Source organism: Aspergillus ochraceoroseus, assembly GCF_002846915.1.
Source record: "Aspergillus ochraceoroseus IBT 24754 chromosome Unknown P175scaffold_9, whole genome shotgun sequence".
NCBI lineage: Eukaryota > Fungi > Ascomycota > Eurotiomycetes > Eurotiales > Aspergillaceae > Aspergillus > Aspergillus ochraceoroseus.
This window is the reverse complement of record NW_024468484.1, coordinates 860,687-880,810: the sequence shown is the minus strand read 5'-3', so window position 1 is coordinate 880,810 and position 20,124 is coordinate 860,687. Positions and strand designations below refer to the sequence as shown.

The following is a 20,124-nucleotide window of genomic DNA, read 5'->3' as shown; positions in this document are numbered from 1 at the left end:
GTAGCCTGGGTTCAAAGGGCCCAAAAACGGAGCGAGCCTTTCGACCTTGTTGAATCGTGTTGGAGGTACTCCGTACATGATTCAGATCGTACCCTAACGGAGTCAGGTTCTGCTCCACTCCCGCTCCAAGCTCAGCCGCATAATGTTGGCCAACGGCACGCCGGCCTGAATAGTGTAATTGGTGTGTATATAATTGGGCAGATAACAAGAGGTGACCTACCCAACTTCGATTCATCTCCGGATGGGCCAATAAACAGAGGTGGATATCACTTTCTATCTCGAAAGAAACCGTCGATTATTTCTACCACACATATTAAATATTTTCAATCCAACCAACAACTTCGGGCTGAAATCGTGCCATATCACCTTCCATGGCTCTGGTCTGTAGGAGACTCCGTCTTGCTTTGCCAGCCTTCTCCCAAAAACTCCAGCTTCCGTCGCTTCCGGTTCCGACAGGGGAGGAATCTCCACGAGCCAGCATATTTTCTCGCATAGTAGGCACGAGTCAAGAGCGGGACGAAAAAGGGGAAGTCCGGCCATTTGGCATATTTTCCTCCTTCAAAATCCTGGTCATTCAGTCCAAAAGCCAGAGGAAGCAAAATGTGCTACCAAATAGGATGTTTATCAGCATTCCTCACGCTTTATCAAAACGATACCATGGGACAACTCACTTTATCTCCCGTAGCCAACACTTCTTTAATAAAACCGGCTTCAAAATTGTCCCACTGTTCTTTAAACACGGCTCCTCCACACAGTTCACCGACCTCCAGCAGGTCCAGGGGTTCTTCCCGAAGATGCACGAGCAACAATGGCGCAAACTCGTCAATGATTTTTCGTACCTCCGTTCCGCTATATTCGCCTGGTGATGTTTTCGTGGCATACTGAGAGAGCTTATGGACGCCGCCCATAAAAGCATGATGCTGCTGCTCACTCTTCGCCATAATGCCTTCGACTCCGGTCAGTTTATCAAGCAGGGGGAAGAATTTGCCTTCTTCCGCGTCGTGGTGTAGCCTGAGTTCTTCCGCCCATGCTTTGCAGTAGAAGAGGAAGTCCCGGATGTCTTTGGGCTCATGTACACCAGTAGCTTGAAGATAAATGGAGTTGAGATGGCGTAAGAACATATTATGTGCTAAGCACATGGAGCTGAACACAAAAATAGAGCCTGGATGGGCATTGGCCTTGGTTACAAGTTAGCCTAGCCCTGCTTTGGGACTCCGAAAAATATCAGAGAGGGTATGGTATACCTTGTCCGCCGGCACATCAGTGCTGAGAAGCGAGTACGGTTGGTCGGCCCATGGTGTCGACATCATGGAGTGCTACTGCTTCCGTATCGGTGGGCAGCTTTCTATGAATTCTCGAGTCCCATATGGATGTTCACTCCAACGGGATGGAGCTGTCCTCTTATAAGACCCCAAATGAGTCGGCCAGCTCATGAACGCCGCACGGGCGGAGCTGAAAGTAAATAAGGTTACCTCATCCACTAACTACAAATTAAGCGTTCTTGTTGCTGCGGAAGATGCTCTCATATGATAAAATCCACAACGCACCTGGGCAAGAGGGCATCACAGCCCTAGAAGCGCCACATAAAGCCTTGCGATGCTGGTTTTTATCTTAGCCATGACTGTAATAGATATATTTTCAAGCCAAAATGTATACAGTGGAAATGAAATGTCTTATCTGGGGTCTACAGTATTCGTACGAAAAACTGAGTACCTACGTACCTATACTTTTAGGTACACTGAGAAGCTGGGTCCAATTAGCGTACGTTCACCTGCATCGGCGTATACCCTGGTACCTAGGTAGTTATCTACTCCATTAGAACTAGGTACTGGTCGGAAGCTCGGTTAGATGTCGATGAGGGGTATCTATCATCATTCGAGGCGGAGGAAGAGGGGAATCTTATCCAAACTTCGAAACGAGCTGGTTCCTTCACTTCCTTCGACCTTCTTACCTACCTCCTATGGTGCCTGAGTTCGGGTTTGATCATAGTTTGATAAGATCGTGTTGGATCGTTAAGTACTCTCTTGATAGTCTCATTCTCGCTTTTTGTCATTCATCGTTATGGCGATCAAGCAGGTCATTTGCTCTGGCACCCCCTACGAGGTATGACACCTTCGGCCTCACAATATCTTTGTCCTGCGGTATTGACTCGGATAGATCGGACATGCTCATGGAGTTGCTGGTGCCCCAGAAATCGAACGGGCTCTCGCGTTTTATGCAACGCTGTTTATGAAACATAGCAAGTTGGACTGGCCACAAGTGCAAGAGCTAGCAAAAGATTTCGAGGATTTAATCAAGACACGATGGCCACGCTACTATGAAGAGCTTCAAGGTCCGCCATTCTACTCTTCTATAAGTTCTTTCCTTTGATTTTATTTTACACCGTATGCCAATTTACCCCAGGTATTGCGGATGGGTCGAAAAGAGAGCTGGTTGACATTATTGCTTTGAATGTGCGCACCGAAATTGTATTCGGGCAGTTCAGCGATGGATGTACGAGTTTATACTACCAGGGCGATGGTCACTCATATCAAGGGCAAAACTGGGATGTAAGCGATCTCTGCATGCGCTGACTCGCGACGTACCAACGGTGTGCAGTGGTCCGAACAGCAAGCACAAAATTTGCTTCGAGTCACCATCATCCAAGCCGCGATACCGACTATTCAAATGATTACCGAGGCAGGTCTAATCGGTAAAATCGGACTGAACTCGAATGGGGTTGGGGTATGTTTCAATGCCATCCGCGCCAAAGGCCTCGACAAAAGTCGGCTACCTGTTCATTTGGGACTACGGATGGCGCTGGAGAGCTCGTCTGCAATGGAAGCGGCAAATACTCTGGAGCGCATCGGAATGGCTAGTCCAGCCCATATCCTACTCGGGGACGCAACAACCGCCGTCGGCCTTGAATTCACCTCGTCAACCTTTGCTCGGATTCCGATTAACCGGGATGGATATATTGCTCATTCAAACCACTTGCTTCTGTCTCATGCAAATGTCTGCGAGCCCGCGTGGTTGGATGACTCTCCGATCAGACTGAAAACCATGGAGCATAACATTGCTCAGCTGGGGGCACGTCTGTCGTGGGACACATATCGCGCACTTTTCGAGGATGAGACAGATTATCCTTGCTCAATCAACAGGGCTGCAGATCCCAAAAGCGATAATACTGCGACATTGTTTAATATTGTCATGGATCTGGGAGAGAAGTATGCAGAAGTTAGGATGGGGCGACCAATGGCAGGGGATCAGGGCGGAGAAAGGCTTGTTTTCGCATTTGCTGAGAATCGATCCTTTTAAGGTGACCTTCTTTTGCATGAAATCTGACCGCATAGTCCAGTCTTTGGCGTAGCCTTTGACAAAGTTACTGAGTTAGCTCAGGTGTTATAGCAAGGTGATGCATTACGGAAAGGATGCCACTATACAGACCAAGTAAGCCATGCTAAGATCAGTTTGGTAATGAAAGTGCATACTCTTTTTCTGGATATGCTCTCTCAGACGTCCCATTAGTGGTTTCTTCAAATATGTGATGATGGGAACCATCTGGACAAGTTTCTTAATCGAATCTCCCCCGAGCTCTGCCCTTAATGGCGCATAAACCCTTGAAGCTTACCTTGGTCAACTATCAACTCCAGAGCAACATTAAGGATCTCCTCTGGCTCTGCAACTGCGTGCAGACTCCGCAACAGCTTGGGATATGAAGAATATCAACTAGGAAACAAAAGCTGAGGATTAATAACAAGAATGTCGACTACGGCTCGATATATTAATTAGGCATGTATATAAACCGGTCCTCAGGTCAATAGACGCCCGAATAGGCTACGTTTCCATGCATCCTTATGCGTGTTGACACTATCTAACCTACTGGATAGTTCTGCATGACATGATTTCAATGATTCTATGTGTGTACCCTACTCGTGCTTCATCCCCTTTCTCTGGGATCTTGAAGGATTCTGCACCACGTCATCCGAACCCCCCTGCATCAACTGCAGAGGACGCTAGAGCCGCTGCCTATCACCAAGAGATTCGGCCGCGGGCCAACACTGCCACGACGGTCAAGAAAGGGGAAGGCTACCGAGGGGCTATTATACATTTGGCCTATCAAGACTGGCAAATAACCTGCATAATCTCATACGCATTTCATTTCTCTAGTGCCTCATGATTTCCTCTTCTCGCTATTGGCTGCTTGACCCCTCCGAGCCCATGTTTCGCGACCGGGCGAATCTGCTCCAGGTACTCCGTATTTGCAGACGTGAGGTGGGTTATCAGCCCCAAACTCCTGGTGCAATGGTTCTTTAACCTTGGCCTTGGTTGCAAACGTGGTGGATGGGCTGCTGGTTGATTCTGTATTCTGCCCGTTCGTCTCTCCCCTATGATTAACTGAGAGGTCGCGTGCTAATTTTGACAGGCTTTCATACTTTAGCGACTAGCTCACTCTGAACTTCGTTGAAAGAATAACTTCTACGTCCCCACTGTCCTGAAATATTTGGACAGCAAACCCATTCCTTCTGCTCTTTTTCACCCATTGGAAATGCCGGCTGAATCCCCTTGTAAGCACTCGGTACATCTTGAAAAAAGGTGGCACGTCAAGCGCTCGATTCACGGATAAAGGGTGGTTCAGGGGAGGGGGAGTCCTTGTGCAGAGTTACCCCCCATGATCAGCAATGGATGGAATCATAAATGAGCGTTGCGTGAAATTCGATAAAAAGGTCTTGGAGGACTGGGTTCTAAATCACGTGAATTACCTATTCTACCCGAACGGTACGGCGAAGGAAGTCTATCGAGTTAGAAGAGCAAAACTGCGGGAGCTCTTTGAAAACATCCTTGAGGTCTGCGGCCTTCGTACTGGCCTTGCTGAGCGCATTGTTGAGCAGACTTTGGCACATCTGAGCACTGTTTTAGCGATTGTTCTTCGAGTGCGTCGGGCGGGTGATAACCTGATCTTGCAGCAATTCATCAATTTGATCATATGTGACAATGCCATAAGGGCGACTCCGCAGCTTATCGACGAAAACCTCCCAATCCCCCTCGCCGACGCCAAATCCCTGTTTCCCCACGAAGCAACGCTATTCTACAACTCGCAATTCCAGTTTTGTGCGGTGACCTTGAAGGGGAGGCAGGAGGTTATCTACCAAGATGACTATAGGTCCCAATGTCCTCTCCCCTATACTGAACAAAAGCGGATTGGAGGTGGTTCATTTGGAGAAGTATTTAGAGTTCAAATCGCGCGGCGCCACTTTAGATCCACGCATCGTCACTATGAGAACACCGAAGCCGAATGGTTTGCGCGAAAGGATTTCAAGAAAAAGTACGCGTTTGTTGGAGAACTGGATGTTCTCAAGAAGATCATGGACCAACCTCAAAAGCATGACCACCTAGTCATGGTGCTTGCTATTCTCCAGTACCGTGATACCTACAGTCTTTTCTTCCCACTAGCTTCATGTGACTTACATCAATACCTAAATGGCGAATATTGTGGGGCGAGACCCGACGTCGAAGAGCAAAGCACAGTATACAAACGAGGAGTTGACCTGGCTGGAGCCCTGGCGTTCCTTCACAACGGATTTGACCGCGTATCGTGCTTGCATCTGGATTTAAAACCCCGCAATGTACTGGTCTACGATGCAGGTGACCCCGACAAGCAAACCTGGAAAATTACAGATTTCGGTCTGACACGGGTTAGGGATAGAGCTGCTCGAGATCCTGCACGGGTTAGGGATAGAGCTGCTCGAGATCCTGACAATAATGAAGGCTCCACTGCTAATCCAGCGGGTCAGGGTACGTATCGTGCCCCAGAATGTGACCCAACTAGTGGAAGAGTCACAACTTTGAGTGATGTCTGGTCGCTAGGTTGCATCTTCTCCTTGGTTATTACCTATATTTCAGAAGGCTCGGGGGGTGTTAGAAGATTTGCTGAGAAACGGGCTGAATGGCGGGAGAATAACTCATTTTATATCACCAATAGAGGTAGGACTCCTCGGATCTCGCCAGCCGTGACATATTGGTTCGATCACCTGAGAAGTGTGTCGAAGGAGCAGGAACGTCGGGTCGTTTATGAATCACTTGAATATCTCCAACGGAAGGTCTTGCACCCGATTCGGGACCAGAGGGCGAGTGCTAAGGAGGTTGAATTGACCTTGCTCAATATTTATGCCCACTTTCATCAACAGCCTCCTCCGTCATCACCATTGCAGCAGCCGCAACCGCAACACTCTCCCGTCTACACCAGGTTTCGCGCATGGCTGACCCGGGCATCAGCAAAACCCTCCTACTCCTTATTACAAAAGTTACCCTTTAATATGGATAGGAATATCCTTGGGGTCCGCATATCTCCTCCGGAGGGCGATTTCATCGCCTTGTTTTCACGCCAGAGAATGGATGTCTGGTCCATATCTCAGATCCGATCCTCCCTGCAGACCAAGTCGGAGGGCCCGCAGCCCGAGCGTAAATTGATAACTGGCGGACCAGTGAAATGTTTTGCCGTCAGTTCACGATTTATCTGTAACTGCTTGGACGGAAATTCCTTCTCGGTGTGCCATGCCTTCTTCAAAGCTTTTAGTCCCAGTTTGCTAATTAATTTGATCATTTAGTGCTATGTCTATGACGTTCACGGGCTGCCGGGGCCTAGGTTTCTTGGTGAAGGAGTAAAGGTCTCATACGATAGTTTTGGTTCTATCAAGAGGGTTGCTATGTCGCTGGATGGGGCACTTACAGCATTTGTGATCGCCGGGAAGTCAAGCGGGGCGGAATCATATTGCAAAATATATCTCGCTTATACCCAACATTTGATTGATACAGCGAGCGAGTAAGTTGCTCTACCATTCCCTTGTTGATGTAAAACCTAGACTAACAATTCCCTGGCGCAGTCACTCCCCCCCACATTCCAGCAGATCAAACTCTGCCATATCTGAGAGCTCATGTCTTTCGGAGACCATTGCGAGCAATCTTATTTTGCAAGAAGATCGTGTTGAACCGGCTTCTCAAATACGCTTTCTGAACTTCACCGCAAATGGGCAGTTTCTTGTTATGGTCGCTCAACAAAGCACAAGCGGATTTTTTATTCGAGCCTGGGAAACATTTGGTGGGAAATGCTATGTGGATTTTCCTATCCCTATCAAGGTAGGATTTGACCGTGTTGTCTATGTTTCCAGTGTGTTGCTTGGCACTAATATCAACTTCAAGGCTTCACCCACCTTTCGTGGAACACTTTTCACTGCTTGTTCTATCTATATTTTCAAGGATATGCCCTGTCTGGTCTTATTGACTGACCGTCGGCATATCATACATGTTAATTTATCCAGGCAGACTCTTACTGTTCGTTCACTGGATATAGACCTGTATAGCATGTTCGTCTGTGATGATGACGAGTCTCTCATTCTTATTGGTAAGAACCGCGGGCTGTGGGCGTATTTATTACCGCTCTCCGCAATTGATAAGTCTGATGCTATTCGAATTGCTAAGATAAATCACATATCCTATGTGCCGGATCCTGACGATGCCGCAGTAAGAAGAAATGCGGATGGCCAGCTGGAATTGATAATTGCAAACGCCTCTGGCATGTTTCTTGATATGGGCATTCCAGACGTGGAGTGAAAAAAAAAAGATTGGGTATAGCCGAATTATCCTAATAAGCAACGAGAACTACAAGTCCACCGATGAAATCAAAGAATTTGCTGGGATGATGCAAATCCTACTAGGCCGGCCACTAATCATACGTTTCATCAAACCATGAAAACATCTTTGTTCATCACTTCCGCATGCTGTTTCTCTCGCTGAAAAAACCACCAATACAGCAGCGTCGCTCCTGTTAAAGGCACAGAGCACACGACATATATCCAAAACTGTGGAGATATAATCAGGCGGTGACTATCAGAATCCATCTCAAAAAAGGAGTTCATGCCGAGAAGGGTCTGTCATCGCACTTTGTTAGTTTCCTGATTCGCAATGGTGTCTGGAGCCACTTACTGCCATGAAGGAAGAAGGAAGATATATCAATGTCACAACTGTTATAACACGCACTGTTGTGGAATCACGCAACATTAGATCGCTCTGTCGTTTCGCCACGTAGGCATCCTTGAATGAAAGAGTGTCAGTGATGTGGGCCGCAATTCTCGCGGCCCGCGCTTGGAGAGACCATGCGCCTTGGGCGTATGAGTTCACCATGCTGGAATAATTCGTGAGCAGCTGTCTCATGGCCTGTACTTCGGATTGCTCTGTTGCATTACAATCTGAGAGTGCCCCGTTCGCCTGATGTAAGACCTCGAGTATCTTATCCAGGGACCGAAAAATGGGCTGCATTACTAAACAGCGATTTTCGGTACCCCGAATGGCTGTGAGGGATTCATGATTAACACGCAGCTGCTCTACAATCTGCGCGGCAACCGTGGGATTTGACTGCTCTTGTCAGTGAAAGCTCAGCAACACAATAGTGGAGCAGAGAGATCGCGCACAATGTGAAGCATTTTATGCTCGTAGTGAGCGAGGTAATCGCGCCAGAGGGGGAAGAATGTCCCCAAAAGAATACTGTGGATTAAAAGTGGGTTGGACTGCAGGCGAGCTGGCTGATCTGGAGATCGCATGAACTGTATGAGACGATTTTGGAATTCACACCCTGGTGTTGGGTGTACGAGGACCCATATAGAGCTTTTGGTTGCGATGTCATATTTTTGATATACCCCGGTTTGGCGTAGAACCCAGTTGTCTTTCCCCTTCTCTTCTATTGGCTTTACACCAGCATACTTCAGAATATATGCAATTTCTAGTGTGGATATCAGCCAAGGGAGTCTTCAATGTGGCCTTAAGACGAGGCCTTCCAACCTATTGAACGATGGTTAGATCTGATGAGCGGTGCACCGATAAATCCCTCTTCTACGCCGATGCTTTTCTGGAAGAACGACAGCGAGAGCTCGAGAATATCTGATGACGCGCCGGCAATGTCTACAATTTCCTGGAACATCTCCTGCGTCACGTTTAATGGCCTCCAAGAGTTGCGCTGGTTGAGGGATCTAAGCCATTGTTAAGAAATATCTTGCAGGTTAATGCAAAGGCACCATACACAATCCTTAACCCATTCATCTGAGCACTTCGATATCTTCGCAGCTCAGCTAGGGAATCCAGGGTTCTGATAGCCACTATTTTTAGGTTATTCAATGCATCGCATCCGCACAAATTTCCTTCCTCTCCGATCTTGACTCACCATTATTTTCCGCATCGACATCGGTGAAGGTCACCTGGACTGCGGACTCGTCCGTCTTGAAGCATCTTCTCGACTGCGCTCGGCTCCAATGATCTTCAGGGTAGGGGACGACTGAGTAAAGATCAGGCGTATTCAGTCTCAGTGACCCTAAACTCTCGGTCGTGGTTATTGTTGGGCCACACGATCCCGTTGGCCGAGTGTCTAGCTCCATTTTTATCGCGCTGTGAATTCTCTTCGGGTTCTCGATGCTCCAAAAGTCTGAAATAAATGAAGCTCTGCCACAAGGTGCTGTATATTTGTGTCTTCAAAGCATAACAAGAGAAAAAAAGATGCCAGGGGGAAGTGCCTGAGTGCGCCTTGTGTTTATATTAGGGAAGAGACTGCGACAGTAACGACGAAGTGCCGCCGCCCTACCATGGAGTAATCTTCCACTGCTGCAATGTTTGCAAAGAGATAATACTGATTTATTATTCAAATCTTATGATGTACTATTTATTTGATTTGCAGCCTATGCCACCACCTTCCTGCACAAGCTATGGCGCCCGTGTTACTCGGAGATTCGTCTGGAAGAAACACACATCAGCCAGTCAGTTCTTGCGCCACCGAACACAGGATCAAAACCGCTAAGAGACCTACTCGAGCTCTGCCTATAGAAAGTTAGCCGGTTGGTATAGGCGGGTCAGACGGGGAGTAAATATTCGCCACGTACCTCAGTGACTTCTTCGGGAGCATCGAAGGACCATACATCTTCGTACAGCTGTGGCCGGGAGCAAAGGTCAGCAAGGCAGCTTCAGCAGCGGGGCCTGCAAATATTATCTCACCCTGATGTGAAAATCTAGTCTAGGATGGCGGGGGAACCTTTGCGCGAGGAAGGCCTGCAATTTTGTTCGCGTCAGGTAGTGAGCGGCTGCATCTTGTCGTCGACAGACTGGGGGATGCGGCTGGGTTGGTGGAGAGGATGATGACAGCGATCGGAAACTCCACGGCCGTCTGACACTGAAACCTGACATCCAAAATGCTTGTCTGTCCCTTCTAAATGTCACTATTTATAAGAATAAAATGCTTCCAGGAGGACCGATTCCAGCAGAAAATCCGTGAAGTAAGGGGGTTTATGGCGACAATCTCTTCCTTCCCGATTCTCGTCAGGAGTTCCTTCCGAATTACAGCATCCCATTACAGCAATATATCAGCTAGTCGGGTATCGTAAAGTACGGAGAGGCAGCAAGAGGCTCTGCTTGATGCGCTCGGGTGAGTTGTCCAACTCCGAAGAGAAGGGGTCAAACTGATAGGCATGGAAAGGCTGATTGGGTTGCTTGATAGTACATTGTCCCGGCATACATTAGAGGCTAGGTCTCCTCCTATCACAGGCGCCCTCAACCGAGACGGTTCATCCTGGGGCGAGAGAAAACAGTATGGGTGACGATGGGCTGAAATAAATCACCCCAAGCTAGCCTCGTATGCTTGATTAGTTGCAAAAGCAGTGGCGGAGCCTCTCCCACAGACAAATATTCAGGAGGGAGGGAGTGCCCGCAGGATTCTTCTCCAAATCTGAGCCCCATCAGTTTGGTTCACTGTTCTTCAATGTTTAAGCATCCATCTGCATGAGGCGAGGACAGAATGGCCTCCCGCAACAGTATAGATGATTACGGCCTCACCCTGAGTGATCTCGATTGGTCCCCCCAGAATCGCGAACGGCAGCAGCCCTCTGCGGCATTGGGCGATAACCTGCACCCACCAAGCTCCTCCAGTCTGCAGCCGATATCGATGAGATCGACGTCTCCCAGAGCGCCAGAAAGCATTCCTACGACACGAGATGGGCTGACTAGAGAACCCAATGTGGTCTATATCCACGAGAGCGATCGTACCGTGAAGTAAGGGAGGGTTAGTATGACTATGCACACTAAGATTGGCTAACAATTCTCCGGGTTATGTATAGTCGACGACTACGAGGGATCCATGTTTTTGTAAGGAACCATTCCGAGTCAAATTCCTTTCCGTGATACCAGGCTAACCTTTGCCCAATTAAGATGATCACGATCAGCGGTGTACTTGGAGCCGGATTATATATACAAAGCGGAACAATCCTGCGCGTTGCAGGTCCAGGGGCTGTGTTGATCGCTTTCACCGTTATGGGCTTGCTGGCTTGGATGGTGATGCAGTGTATTGGCGAGTTTCTGGCTTTGTGGCCAATATCCGGTGCGCTGGTCGAATACGTTGCCAAGTTCGTCGATGAAGACTTGGGCATTGCAGTTGGAATCGCATATTGGTTGGTTGTCAATCGAGCTTATATTAACCAAGACTTTTGCGACAACTACTAACTGGATCGACAATGTCCAGGTTCACGTACTCAATCAATTTCGCGGCCTTGATTGTGGCGGCAGCTGGGGTTCTGGATTTCTGGGATCCTGGCAAGGCTATTCAGGGAACCGTTATATTCTTTGCAGTGCCCCTTTTCCTCGTGCTGTTCAACAGCTTTGGTGTCCAGGTACGATTGTGCTGCACGTAGCGAGCTGCCGTCCTGCAGAACTGATGCATAGTAGATCTATGGATTGACCGAGCTGCTGGGGGGCTCTCTAAAGATCCTTGGTATTTTGATCGTGATTATCAGTATGATCACGATTAATCTTGGAGGTTCGTCTTTTTATTCCAGTTGTCCCCTTTCAGCTTTCTCTCACTAATATGTACTCACTGGATTAGCCGGGAATGAGGGCCATATTGGTACGGAGAGTAAGAACGCCAGACCCCCTCAATGTCTAGTAACTTGGGTTCTAACTGCAATTGAAGATTACAAACATGACTTAATTTTTCCTTACGATGCTAGGGCAGCCAATAACTGGGCTTCTGCTCTCTTGTAAGCCCGGCATCTACACATGCTTCCCGAAGAAACACTTATCATTTGGTAGCATGGCCTTTTCTATTGCCGCTTTCGCCTATGTCGGGGTTGACATTACTGCTGCGACGGCGCTCGAGGCTCGTCCCGACAAGAAACGCTCATCTTCACAAGACACCGAAGGTCGTGACGGGGGGGGTCCTTGGCCATTTATTTCCGTTCGCTTCGTTGCAACTTGGACAAGTTTCCTTGTGTGGATTATTTACTTCATTGCTGGCATTGTTATGAGTTTGAATGTCAAGTGGAATGACCCCAACCTTCCCGAGGCGTCGTGGCTTGGATCACCAGTGGCCGATCAGAATCCTATGGGCGAGGCTACCTACAATACAGATTCAGGGTTCGTGATTAGCGCTGCGATATCAGGCATACCCGGATTAGCGGATATGTTTACCGTGGTTATATTAATCACTGCAGTATTTTCCGCGAATACCCACCTCTATGTCGCGTCAAGGACACTCTTTGGCTTAACCCGCCGGTTGCGAGATTCGAAATGGCCGTTGCTCGCATTCTTTGGGAAAACAAACAACTACCAAGTTCCTGTTCGAGCCATGTTTCTCTCCTGCTTTTTTCTCTGGGTGCCGTTCTTGTATCTCTCGCCAGACAACTCTCCCAACACAACCATTTCAAGTGTAGGTTGCGTATCTCTCAAGAAATTATAGGGCCTGCCACAACTAACCGTTTTTTTTTTTTACTGCAAATAGCTTCTCGAAGTCCTTTCGCAGATGGCCTCCGTGTCTTGCATTATTGTCTGGGCCTGCGAATGTTGGGCGTTTATTCGCTTCTATCATTGGTCCGAACCCCATTTATATATACACTTGTTCCATGTAGCACTAATGTTTTCCTTTAGTTTGTACCTTCACAGACATGAGATCAATGCTTCTCCACAGTTTGCCCGCCTTCGTCGCTTTCCGGAACACGGGGTCGAGGATCTTTATCCATGGCGCTCGCATGGCCAACCAGTAACAATGTATCTGGCACTGTTTGGATGTCTCTTCGTTCTCATTGTTCCTGATGGATCTGCGCTATGGCATCACTTTGCCGCGCCGCGGTTTTTCTCAGCTTACTTGGCGGTAAGTAGGGGTGATTCCAGACCCAAGATTATGCGGTTACGACTTCAAGAATCAAATATTGATGGCTGTTTGTTCTTTCCACAGATTATTTGCTTCGTCCTCATCTTTCTCGGCATTAAAATTTACCGTAACTGGGGAAATGTTGAATGGAGACTCGAAGACCTATCGAGGTTTGTCAATGTCGAAAGGAAACTCAGGGAACTTGATGAAATTCATGACCTTGCAACGACGAGGGACACAGATGTGCAAGAACCCACACTCCGGAATCTTTGGGGCCTTATGTAGTGGTATAATACTAACCCTACTGATCATGTGTAAACTACAATAGATAACGGATGTACTGTATGACCCGGCTGACCTAGTGTGAAATCAACTGATCCCGTAATGCGTATATAGGCTTAGCTCTACTTTGAGTTCGCCCGCATGAGGTCTAATCCAGGTAGAGGAGTCTGGGAAGAAGATATCTGATCACGCATTGGCCCTTTCAATAAGACTGGGACTGGGATCGATCAACTTCATAGGGGAGTAGGGAGCTGCTCCCATACTGTGACTAGGAAGAAACGAAGCGGATGACAAGGCAAATAGCCGATATAAGATGCCATTGAACTTGGGATTGGGGTTTGGATAACGAGAAGTGGAGGAAAGGTCGAGGCTGTTGTGATTTGAAGATCTGTAGTGAATACATATCGTACCACCACTTAACTTAATCCCGTAACCGAGTACTTTGTTCCCTGGCCAATGGGGGCGCGGAATGACACGGGCCTACATGTCTTAACTAGTGGAGACGTTTTAGAAGATTCGTGAAGTTGATGATGATGATGTGTCTACGGACGGAGTACATACTCCGTGCCCTAAGTAGTAGCTAGGAGCTGCAGATCTAATTCCACCTGGTCTCTGTCTACAATAGCCCAACGAATGAATTCCCTGTAAATGGCCCATAAATTTGATAAATCGAAGCCAGTAGTAGTCATCAAAGCCAGGCCGAGACAGTGGATCCGAGGTGGAACCGATGAGCCTACTACTACCTAGGTACGGAGTACTTTGCAGCTATACATAAGCGAGTATAATTACATCCAATTTTAGACCTCGATTCATCATCCACTGCCAATAAAAATTTCCTGACCATCTACTAGCTCTAGTTTTGCCTCGATATTGTTGAATATTTCCCCAATGAAGAATCCAGCCGCCATTTCGTTACAGCAGGTTCATCTCACCACTTCGCCTGAAGGGTACGAGCCTGTCGTCTCGTACAAAGGAGACCAGTCAATCTATATTCGAGAGCATCAAACCCTCCAAGCCGAACTCTTGCGCTTCTGCCCCTCGGAATCCTGGTACCAGGGCTCTCACAAGGCGGCATGTCCGCGGCCTATCCTCATTACCAAAAGGCATCAGGAGCAACTTCGACAACTCCATGATGCTCTTACGCTTGCTCTGACCGATATAATTCAGCGCTGGTGGACTGATCAGGAAGCTCAATTTCCAGCTCGGATGCCATTAGAGGAGCAGGAGGAGGAATTATTACGAGTCCGTGACCTTTTTCTTTTCTTTTCTTTTCTTTTCTTTTCTTTTTTACAAAGATCATTGCACAAAGTACTATGGCTCACTATTCACATGGGTTATAGTGGCTAGAAATCCATCACCCCTTTGATTGTCGCCATCACCTAGGCTCCTGGAGGCCGGACTTCCTGGTCGAGGATGACCATACCGATGTGGGCGCAGCTCCCACGGAAAACTTTCGCCTGACGGAAATCAACGCCCGCTTTAGCTTCAATGGATTAATGTATGAGGCCTACGGGCAAGAAGCTCTGATAAGCTTGGGCGCAGGGAGGAGAGGCATCATGCATGGGACTAACCCAGCCGACGTACGTGGATATCATAACCCCTTTGTTTGACTGAGAGCAAGGAGGATCGGGCTAGTTATGCGACGACATTGGTGACTAAATTCAACTGTAAACAGGTTTTCAATGGTTTACTCCGTCTCTTTCAACGCGACCGCCCTTTACACCTTCTCAAAGGCGACGAACCCGGCATGGATATCCACATGGTGATTGGCTTTCTCGAGCGCCATCTGGGGACGCGGCCGAGACTAATCACCCCGTCTGATTTAAGGTTGGTTCCGGATCCGCAGGAGAATTCCGGGTACAAATTGTGTTGCTTGGTGAAAAGCAATCCAGCTGGCGTTCATATTAATGAGTCCCCTGTGATTGTCGCGGATGACGGCGAGGTGGTTGAAGAAATCCACCAGGTTGGACTCGAGCTACATCAACGAGAATTGCTTGCGATACCACCGGAGATGTTGCGCCAGGTTAGCTTACGCTGCTTTAATGATATGCGGACCATCCTCCTTGTCCATGATAAGCGAATGCTGGGAATAATCAAGCAAGAGATACCCTCACTGACGGCAAGGGGGGTACTCAGTTGCGCACAAGGAAAGGCCCTGCGGAAAGGCATCGCAGACACAATACTCCCAGGGTCGTCAGACCTAACAAACATCATCAGTCTTTGTACTGAGGATGTCAATCTGCAAACCGACTACCTGTTGAAGCCTATTAGAGGAGGCAAGGGAGCTGGAATTTTATTCGGGGATGAGCTCGGTCATTCCGAGTGGATGTCAGCTCTGGAACGGATGAAAGATCCAAGGTTAACAATAATGCCAGGAACACCCAAGTATGTGATCCAGCGACGCATCTGGCCTCGCTTTTACGATGTGATTCTGAACCCGTCGGGGGAAAAAGGCCAGCATCCTTTGATTGGTACTTATCACGCGATTCATGGCCAGCTTCTGGGATTTGGAATCTGGCGTAGTAGTTCGGATAGAATCTGCGCTGTCAGCCATGGAGGAGGATGGATCTGCTCTATTCAGAAGACTGAGTAGATACCGCATACCAGGAAGCATTGAGCCAACTGGGGGGCAATTTTCGATCTGCAAATGAGCCGAAAAGTACCTTTTCTTACATGCATCTGGAATGATTAGTTGGTTAGGTTTAGAATATGAAGATTTATTCCGACTCTGTACGGTGCGGACTGGCTTGCCAGAGCTATAAACTACGCCATTACATATCTGTCTGATCTGCCCTTCATATCCGTAATCATATAACTTAAATCGAGTTTTTGTTTGTACGGAGTATGTTTGTAGCATACCTGGCTGGATGCCCACTGGACGGTCTTCTCCACGTACTTATTCCGAGCAGCATGCAAGAGTCGTACGTACGGCTGAGCTGAGAGCAGACCTTTTTCTCCTTTTGTACCAAGTGTGCAGGGATCTCTACGGCGACTACTTGCGTGAATCTAGATCCTTTCCGTCGAGTCATGCTAGGCAGTGGGAATGTTCCATCTACGAATCCACAATGGCTTTCTCAATAGTTGCCTACACCATCATAAATAGTGATCTATAGGATTTTAGGCCCATATAACTGGTTCTAATACTGTCTGATGAACAGATATATGAAGGGAATAATTCGAGGCATGTTGATAACATCCCCCTGACTAAGTTTATGGCATACATAGTTACCGAGTCCACCTCTACAATATGCAAAACCTTCGGCTTCTTTCTCGCACAGCGAATTTTGGGGACTCTCTCCTCAAACACACCCGGCGAGTCCCCTCGGGCTCTCGCCAATTGGGGACAGATGTATCTCAAACAGTCCCCCATTTGGTAGCCCATGATCTCAGTTGCTCCAAAACGCCTTCCCACGTTCGCGATGTGCGTAAACATCTGGACCAAAAAGGCCTTCTCAAAATCACCTTACAGTTTCCAGACGACAAAAGCAAGTACCTGGAGAATCTGGTAACGAGCCTTCACGAACAGCATGGTCATGGGCTCCCAATTGCTCACAGTTCATCCCGGGGTTGGTTTTGGGATGTCCGCCCCGACAGAACTACTACATGTCAGCCCGGCTACCATCAAGCAAGGTCTGAAACTATGGAAGACTTCCCCTGGCATACAGACTGTAGCTATGAACACGCACCCCCCCGGTTCTTTGCCCTTCATGTCCTCCAACCGGATCGCCTGGGCGGGGGCACCTTGTCCGTCATGGAGGTCCAGACCCTAGTCCAGACTCTTCCCTCTGCCGTGAAGGAGGCGCTATGCCAACCCAATTATCAGATTGCCATTCCCCCCGAGTTCATCAAACAGCCCGATCAGCAGCGGATTATTGGAAGCCTCGTCGCCCTCGACCCTCTTGACCGCCGTTCAACCATGGTCCGGTTTCGGGGGGAAATCGTGACGCCACTGACTGAAAGGGCAGCAATAGCTCTGCAGACTTTAAAGGACACATTGCGCAGTCCCGCCACGTCAGACACAGCCATTCATCTTACGGCAGACGACCTCCCAGCCGGATCTATCATTCTGCTCAATAACCACCGGTGGCTCCACGCGCGGAATAACATCCACGACCCTTCCCGCCACTTGCGTCGGGTTAGATGGGATGCCTTCCAGTTCCCTAGTGGTACGGAGTAGCTTGGATGACTGGCATCGTATGTGTTAAATATCCTGTGATCATTACTTTACCCTTTCTTATTCTCGTGCAGTTCGGTCGGGACTTTGAACATGCTAGATTTTAGTGTTCGTATTGGGCCCACCGCGCCCCTAGGTTTTCTCGCTTAAGACTGCAAAATATGATAGGTAAGAAGACCCATCGGAGGCATGGATGGGTAAGTACGGAGTGCCCGGAGTAGTATTGTACTCCGTATGAATCGGCCTTTGGGGCAACTGAGGGCATTGAGTAGTAGAGCCTGGATGCAGTCAGCAATAAACGCATCAGCCGGGAGAGAATATAACAAAAGTTATACATAGGAACAAACAAACAATAAATAATCGGAAAGACCACTACGTCAGCAGCTGCTTACTCTGTACATGCTGTTTAGAAGAGTCTAGACCGTCATCCTATTGAGTAAACAATCTAAAATCAGTGGAGGAGTCGACTAAACAATCATCCTGACCGATCCGATGATCCGATTCCCCTATACGGAGTACTACAACCCAGTATATACTGGATAGTAATGGACTCCGTACGGCTTATGGACACATATTCAGCTGGAAATACTCCCTAGTCTATGGTAGCACATTGACCTAGGGTAACTAGTTACTGCTTGCTTGCATATTAATCGCATGGAGCCAAATAAGTCTTAAAAAAAGCCCGGCTCATTTCATTCCCTATACCCTCAGGGCTGTACAAAATCCTCCACGATGCCCACGGGAATATTTACCCTGAAGCAGATCTTAGAGGTCACTAAAGTTCATCCCTTCTACACCTCGAGGGTTCAATATCCGCCGAATGAGAAGATTCTCCATGCCATCCGCGATGAAGCCAGTCCAGAGACAGGAACCCCTGCTCTCCCTTTGCAGCCTCTGCTCCACAAGAAAACTTTGTATGAAATAGTCCCGACTTTAACACGCGTGGATTGTGAAATTGATCTCGCCCAGGTACCGAGAAATCGCGCGGCTCATGCAAGACTTGAGCCCAGAGAATACCTATCGGCGCAGCTCGTACCTATCGAGCACGGGCGGAGGGTCCGGTGGCCTCCCGATGATGTTCGCGGTCGATGGACATGAAAACCGCCGACAACGAATGCAAACGGGTAGGCTGCTTCAGCTTACCAGAGTTGTTGATCCCGCAGACTGGGTGTTGTCTCTTCATACCTCGGGCAAGTTCTACAGGTATGACCGCGATTGACTGTCTTTCATATTAGATGCACCGCATGGCTAAACCGCTCGCCCAGATCCTTGGACCTGATTACGGAAATCATGGAAAATGCAGGCGCAACTCTCTTGAGCGCAGGCAATTACATGTCGCCGGCAAAGGTGACCGAGGCACTGGCCCATTACCATGTTAACGTTTTGACGGGTGATCCCAGCCAGATCATCCAAGTGGTTCGGCACATCTCCAGCTTGACGCCAGCGGCCCGGTCAAACATCCAGCTCACCAAGATTATTTACACTTCGGAGTCGTTGACAGGTCCCCAGATTGCGTTTATCCGCACCGTGCTGGGAGACGTCCAGATCTGCTCCGTTATCGGCAGCGCAGAAGCTGGGCCTTGGGCTGTGGGTAATCCGGCCCTCACTGGTCGGGGGAGTCTGACGGATACCTCCATGGACTTTGTCTTTGACACCAGAAATGTCATTATCGAGATCCTTCCGCTAACGGCCCTGGATGAAGGGTGTCCTGCGTCTGCGTTACATCCCCTTCCCCTGGGAGAGTCGGGAATCATCGTGCAGACTTCGCTCCAGCGTTTACGGAACCCATTGGTGCGATACATCACAGGGGATGTTGGATCTCTCCATCCATTGCCTGCGTCGGCGAGTTCCATCATTCCCGAGGCAGAGCGGGCGTATCTGCAAGTGCTACGCCTGACAGGTCGTGACCGCCGCTTCAGCTTCGACTGGTACGGGAACTATTTGGAGTTTGACACTATGAAGTCCTTGATGCAAGCCGATGAATGTGGAATTTTACACTGGCAAGTCGTGCTAGGCCAACCGAATTCGCCAGTGACAACCCTGGAGGTCCGGGTCCTTCGCGCTCCTCCACGGGTAGGGATTCTGTCGGATGAGCAGTTCACCAAGCGATTGCATACTTTCTTTGACGTTTCGTCTGAAAATGAGGCCCTGTTTAAACTGGTCTTCCTAAAGGACGTGGATGGTTTTGAGCGCAGCTCCACTGGGCGAAAGATTGTCAACTTTATAGATCGTGTACATTAGACGCGTTTAGGTGTTTATTCAGTGTCGAACACAACCGTTCCGGCTTGTTTCTTATATGCCGGGCCGTTAAATATCATTTGATTTTATGAATATTTCTACGCAGGGCAATAGAGAGCACCCGACGTATCTCATTTCCCGCGCTGTTCAAGTTATACATGTCAATCAGATGCTATACTATCGGGAGGAGAGAGATCCGTCACCACCTCCTCCTCAACACGGGCTGTTTCGAGTATTCGGAGGCGCCCTTCACCATCAAGCACCGGCTGAAGCCCCC

General features: G+C 48.5%; 8 protein-coding genes across 8 annotated transcripts; 5 read left to right on the top strand and 3 right to left on the bottom strand.

Annotated features, from left to right (window-relative positions):
* Nucleotides 1-216: 216 nt before the first annotated feature.
* On the bottom strand, nt 217-1,326 carry P175DRAFT_0466260 (hemerythrin domain-containing protein). Its single transcript, XM_040894901.1, has 3 exons — nt 1,245-1,326; nt 672-1,178; nt 217-605 (listed from the first exon to the last, which is right to left on the bottom strand). Exons 1-3 carry the CDS (start codon nt 1,308-1,310, stop codon nt 363-365), a joined length of 816 nt encoding a protein of 271 aa, XP_040749321.1. The 5' UTR covers nt 1,311-1,326; the 3' UTR covers nt 217-362.
* A 616-nt stretch (nt 1,327-1,942) lies between these two features.
* On the top strand, nt 1,943-3,500 carry P175DRAFT_0519045 (putative acyl-CoA:6-aminopenicillanic-acid-acyltransferase). The gene is made up of 4 exons (XM_040899083.1): nt 1,943-2,103; nt 2,158-2,332; nt 2,404-2,549; nt 2,599-3,500. Exons 1-4 carry the CDS (start codon nt 2,062-2,064, stop codon nt 3,295-3,297), a joined length of 1,062 nt encoding a protein of 353 aa, XP_040749320.1. The 5' UTR covers nt 1,943-2,061; the 3' UTR covers nt 3,298-3,500.
* A 910-nt stretch (nt 3,501-4,410) lies between these two features.
* On the top strand, nt 4,411-7,757 carry P175DRAFT_0383532 (protein kinase family protein). Its single transcript, XM_040892973.1, has 4 exons — nt 4,411-6,527; nt 6,588-6,802; nt 6,864-7,116; nt 7,180-7,757. The coding sequence occupies exons 1-4, from the start codon at nt 4,662-4,664 to the stop codon at nt 7,588-7,590; spliced, it is 2,745 nt and encodes a 914-aa protein (XP_040749319.1). The 5' UTR covers nt 4,411-4,661; the 3' UTR covers nt 7,591-7,757.
* P175DRAFT_0444919 (uncharacterized protein) lies at nt 7,719-9,404 on the bottom strand (the record flags this gene model as incomplete). The annotated part of the gene is made up of 6 exons (XM_040894253.1): nt 7,719-7,907; nt 7,963-8,391; nt 8,448-8,755; nt 8,815-9,002; nt 9,053-9,128; nt 9,194-9,404. 6 exons carry the CDS (start codon nt 9,402-9,404, stop codon nt 7,719-7,721), a joined length of 1,401 nt encoding a protein of 466 aa, XP_040749318.1.
* Nucleotides 9,405-9,908: 504 nt separating this feature from the next.
* P175DRAFT_0504668 (uncharacterized protein) lies at nt 9,909-10,516 on the bottom strand. Its single transcript, XM_040897923.1, has one exon. It carries the CDS (start codon nt 10,201-10,203, stop codon nt 10,006-10,008), a length of 198 nt encoding a protein of 65 aa, XP_040749317.1. The 5' UTR covers nt 10,204-10,516; the 3' UTR covers nt 9,909-10,005.
* Nucleotides 10,517-10,810: 294 nt separating this feature from the next.
* P175DRAFT_0519043 (uncharacterized protein) lies at nt 10,811-13,573 on the top strand (the record flags this gene model as incomplete). The annotated part of the gene is made up of 10 exons (XM_040899082.1): nt 10,811-11,064; nt 11,130-11,157; nt 11,221-11,459; nt 11,531-11,678; nt 11,734-11,824; nt 11,891-11,920; nt 11,978-12,044; nt 12,097-12,712; nt 12,785-12,873; nt 12,931-13,573. The coding sequence occupies 10 exons, from the start codon at nt 10,811-10,813 to the stop codon at nt 13,436-13,438; spliced, it is 2,070 nt and encodes a 689-aa protein (XP_040749316.1). The 3' UTR covers nt 13,439-13,573.
* Nucleotides 13,574-14,323: 750 nt separating this feature from the next.
* Nucleotides 14,324-17,612, top strand: P175DRAFT_0512111 (uncharacterized protein; the record flags this gene model as incomplete). The annotated part of the gene is made up of 4 exons (XM_040898637.1): nt 14,324-14,677; nt 14,776-15,015; nt 15,111-15,906; nt 16,882-17,612. The coding sequence occupies 4 exons, from the start codon at nt 14,324-14,326 to the stop codon at nt 17,610-17,612; spliced, it is 2,121 nt and encodes a 706-aa protein (XP_040749315.1).
* A 729-nt stretch (nt 17,613-18,341) lies between these two features.
* P175DRAFT_0496082 (uncharacterized protein) lies at nt 18,342-19,850 on the top strand (the record flags this gene model as incomplete). The annotated part of the gene is made up of 3 exons (XM_040896106.1): nt 18,342-18,523; nt 18,579-18,812; nt 18,875-19,850. 3 exons carry the CDS (start codon nt 18,342-18,344, stop codon nt 19,848-19,850), a joined length of 1,392 nt encoding a protein of 463 aa, XP_040749314.1.
* Nucleotides 19,851-20,124: the final 274 nt, after the last annotated feature.

Coding starts and splice junctions, on each gene's coding strand:
- P175DRAFT_0466260 (XM_040894901.1), bottom strand. CDS start 1,310: ATGATGTCGACACCATGGGCCGACCAACCGTACTCGCTTCTCAGCACT. Junction 1,179..1,244: donor CTGATGTGCCGGCGGACAAG/GTATACCATACC, acceptor CTTGTAACCAAG/GCCAATGCCCATCCAGGCTC. Junction 606..671: donor TGTTGGCTACGGGAGATAAA/GTGAGTTGTCCC, acceptor CCTATTTGGTAG/CACATTTTGCTTCCTCTGGC.
- P175DRAFT_0519045 (XM_040899083.1), top strand. CDS start 2,062: ATGGCGATCAAGCAGGTCATTTGCTCTGGCACCCCCTACGAG. Junction 2,333..2,403: donor CTACTATGAAGAGCTTCAAG/GTCCGCCATTCT, acceptor AATTTACCCCAG/GTATTGCGGATGGGTCGAAA. Junction 2,550..2,598: donor ATCAAGGGCAAAACTGGGAT/GTAAGCGATCTC, acceptor AACGGTGTGCAG/TGGTCCGAACAGCAAGCACA.
- P175DRAFT_0383532 (XM_040892973.1), top strand. CDS start 4,662: ATGGATGGAATCATAAATGAGCGTTGCGTGAAATTCGATAAAAAGGTC. Junction 6,528..6,587: donor TGGACGGAAATTCCTTCTCG/GTGTGCCATGCC, acceptor TTGATCATTTAG/TGCTATGTCTATGACGTTCA. Junction 7,117..7,179: donor ATTTTCCTATCCCTATCAAG/GTAGGATTTGAC, acceptor ATCAACTTCAAG/GCTTCACCCACCTTTCGTGG.
- P175DRAFT_0504668 (XM_040897923.1), bottom strand. CDS start 10,203: ATGTCAGGTTTCAGTGTCAGACGGCCGTGGAGTTTCCGATCGCTGTCA.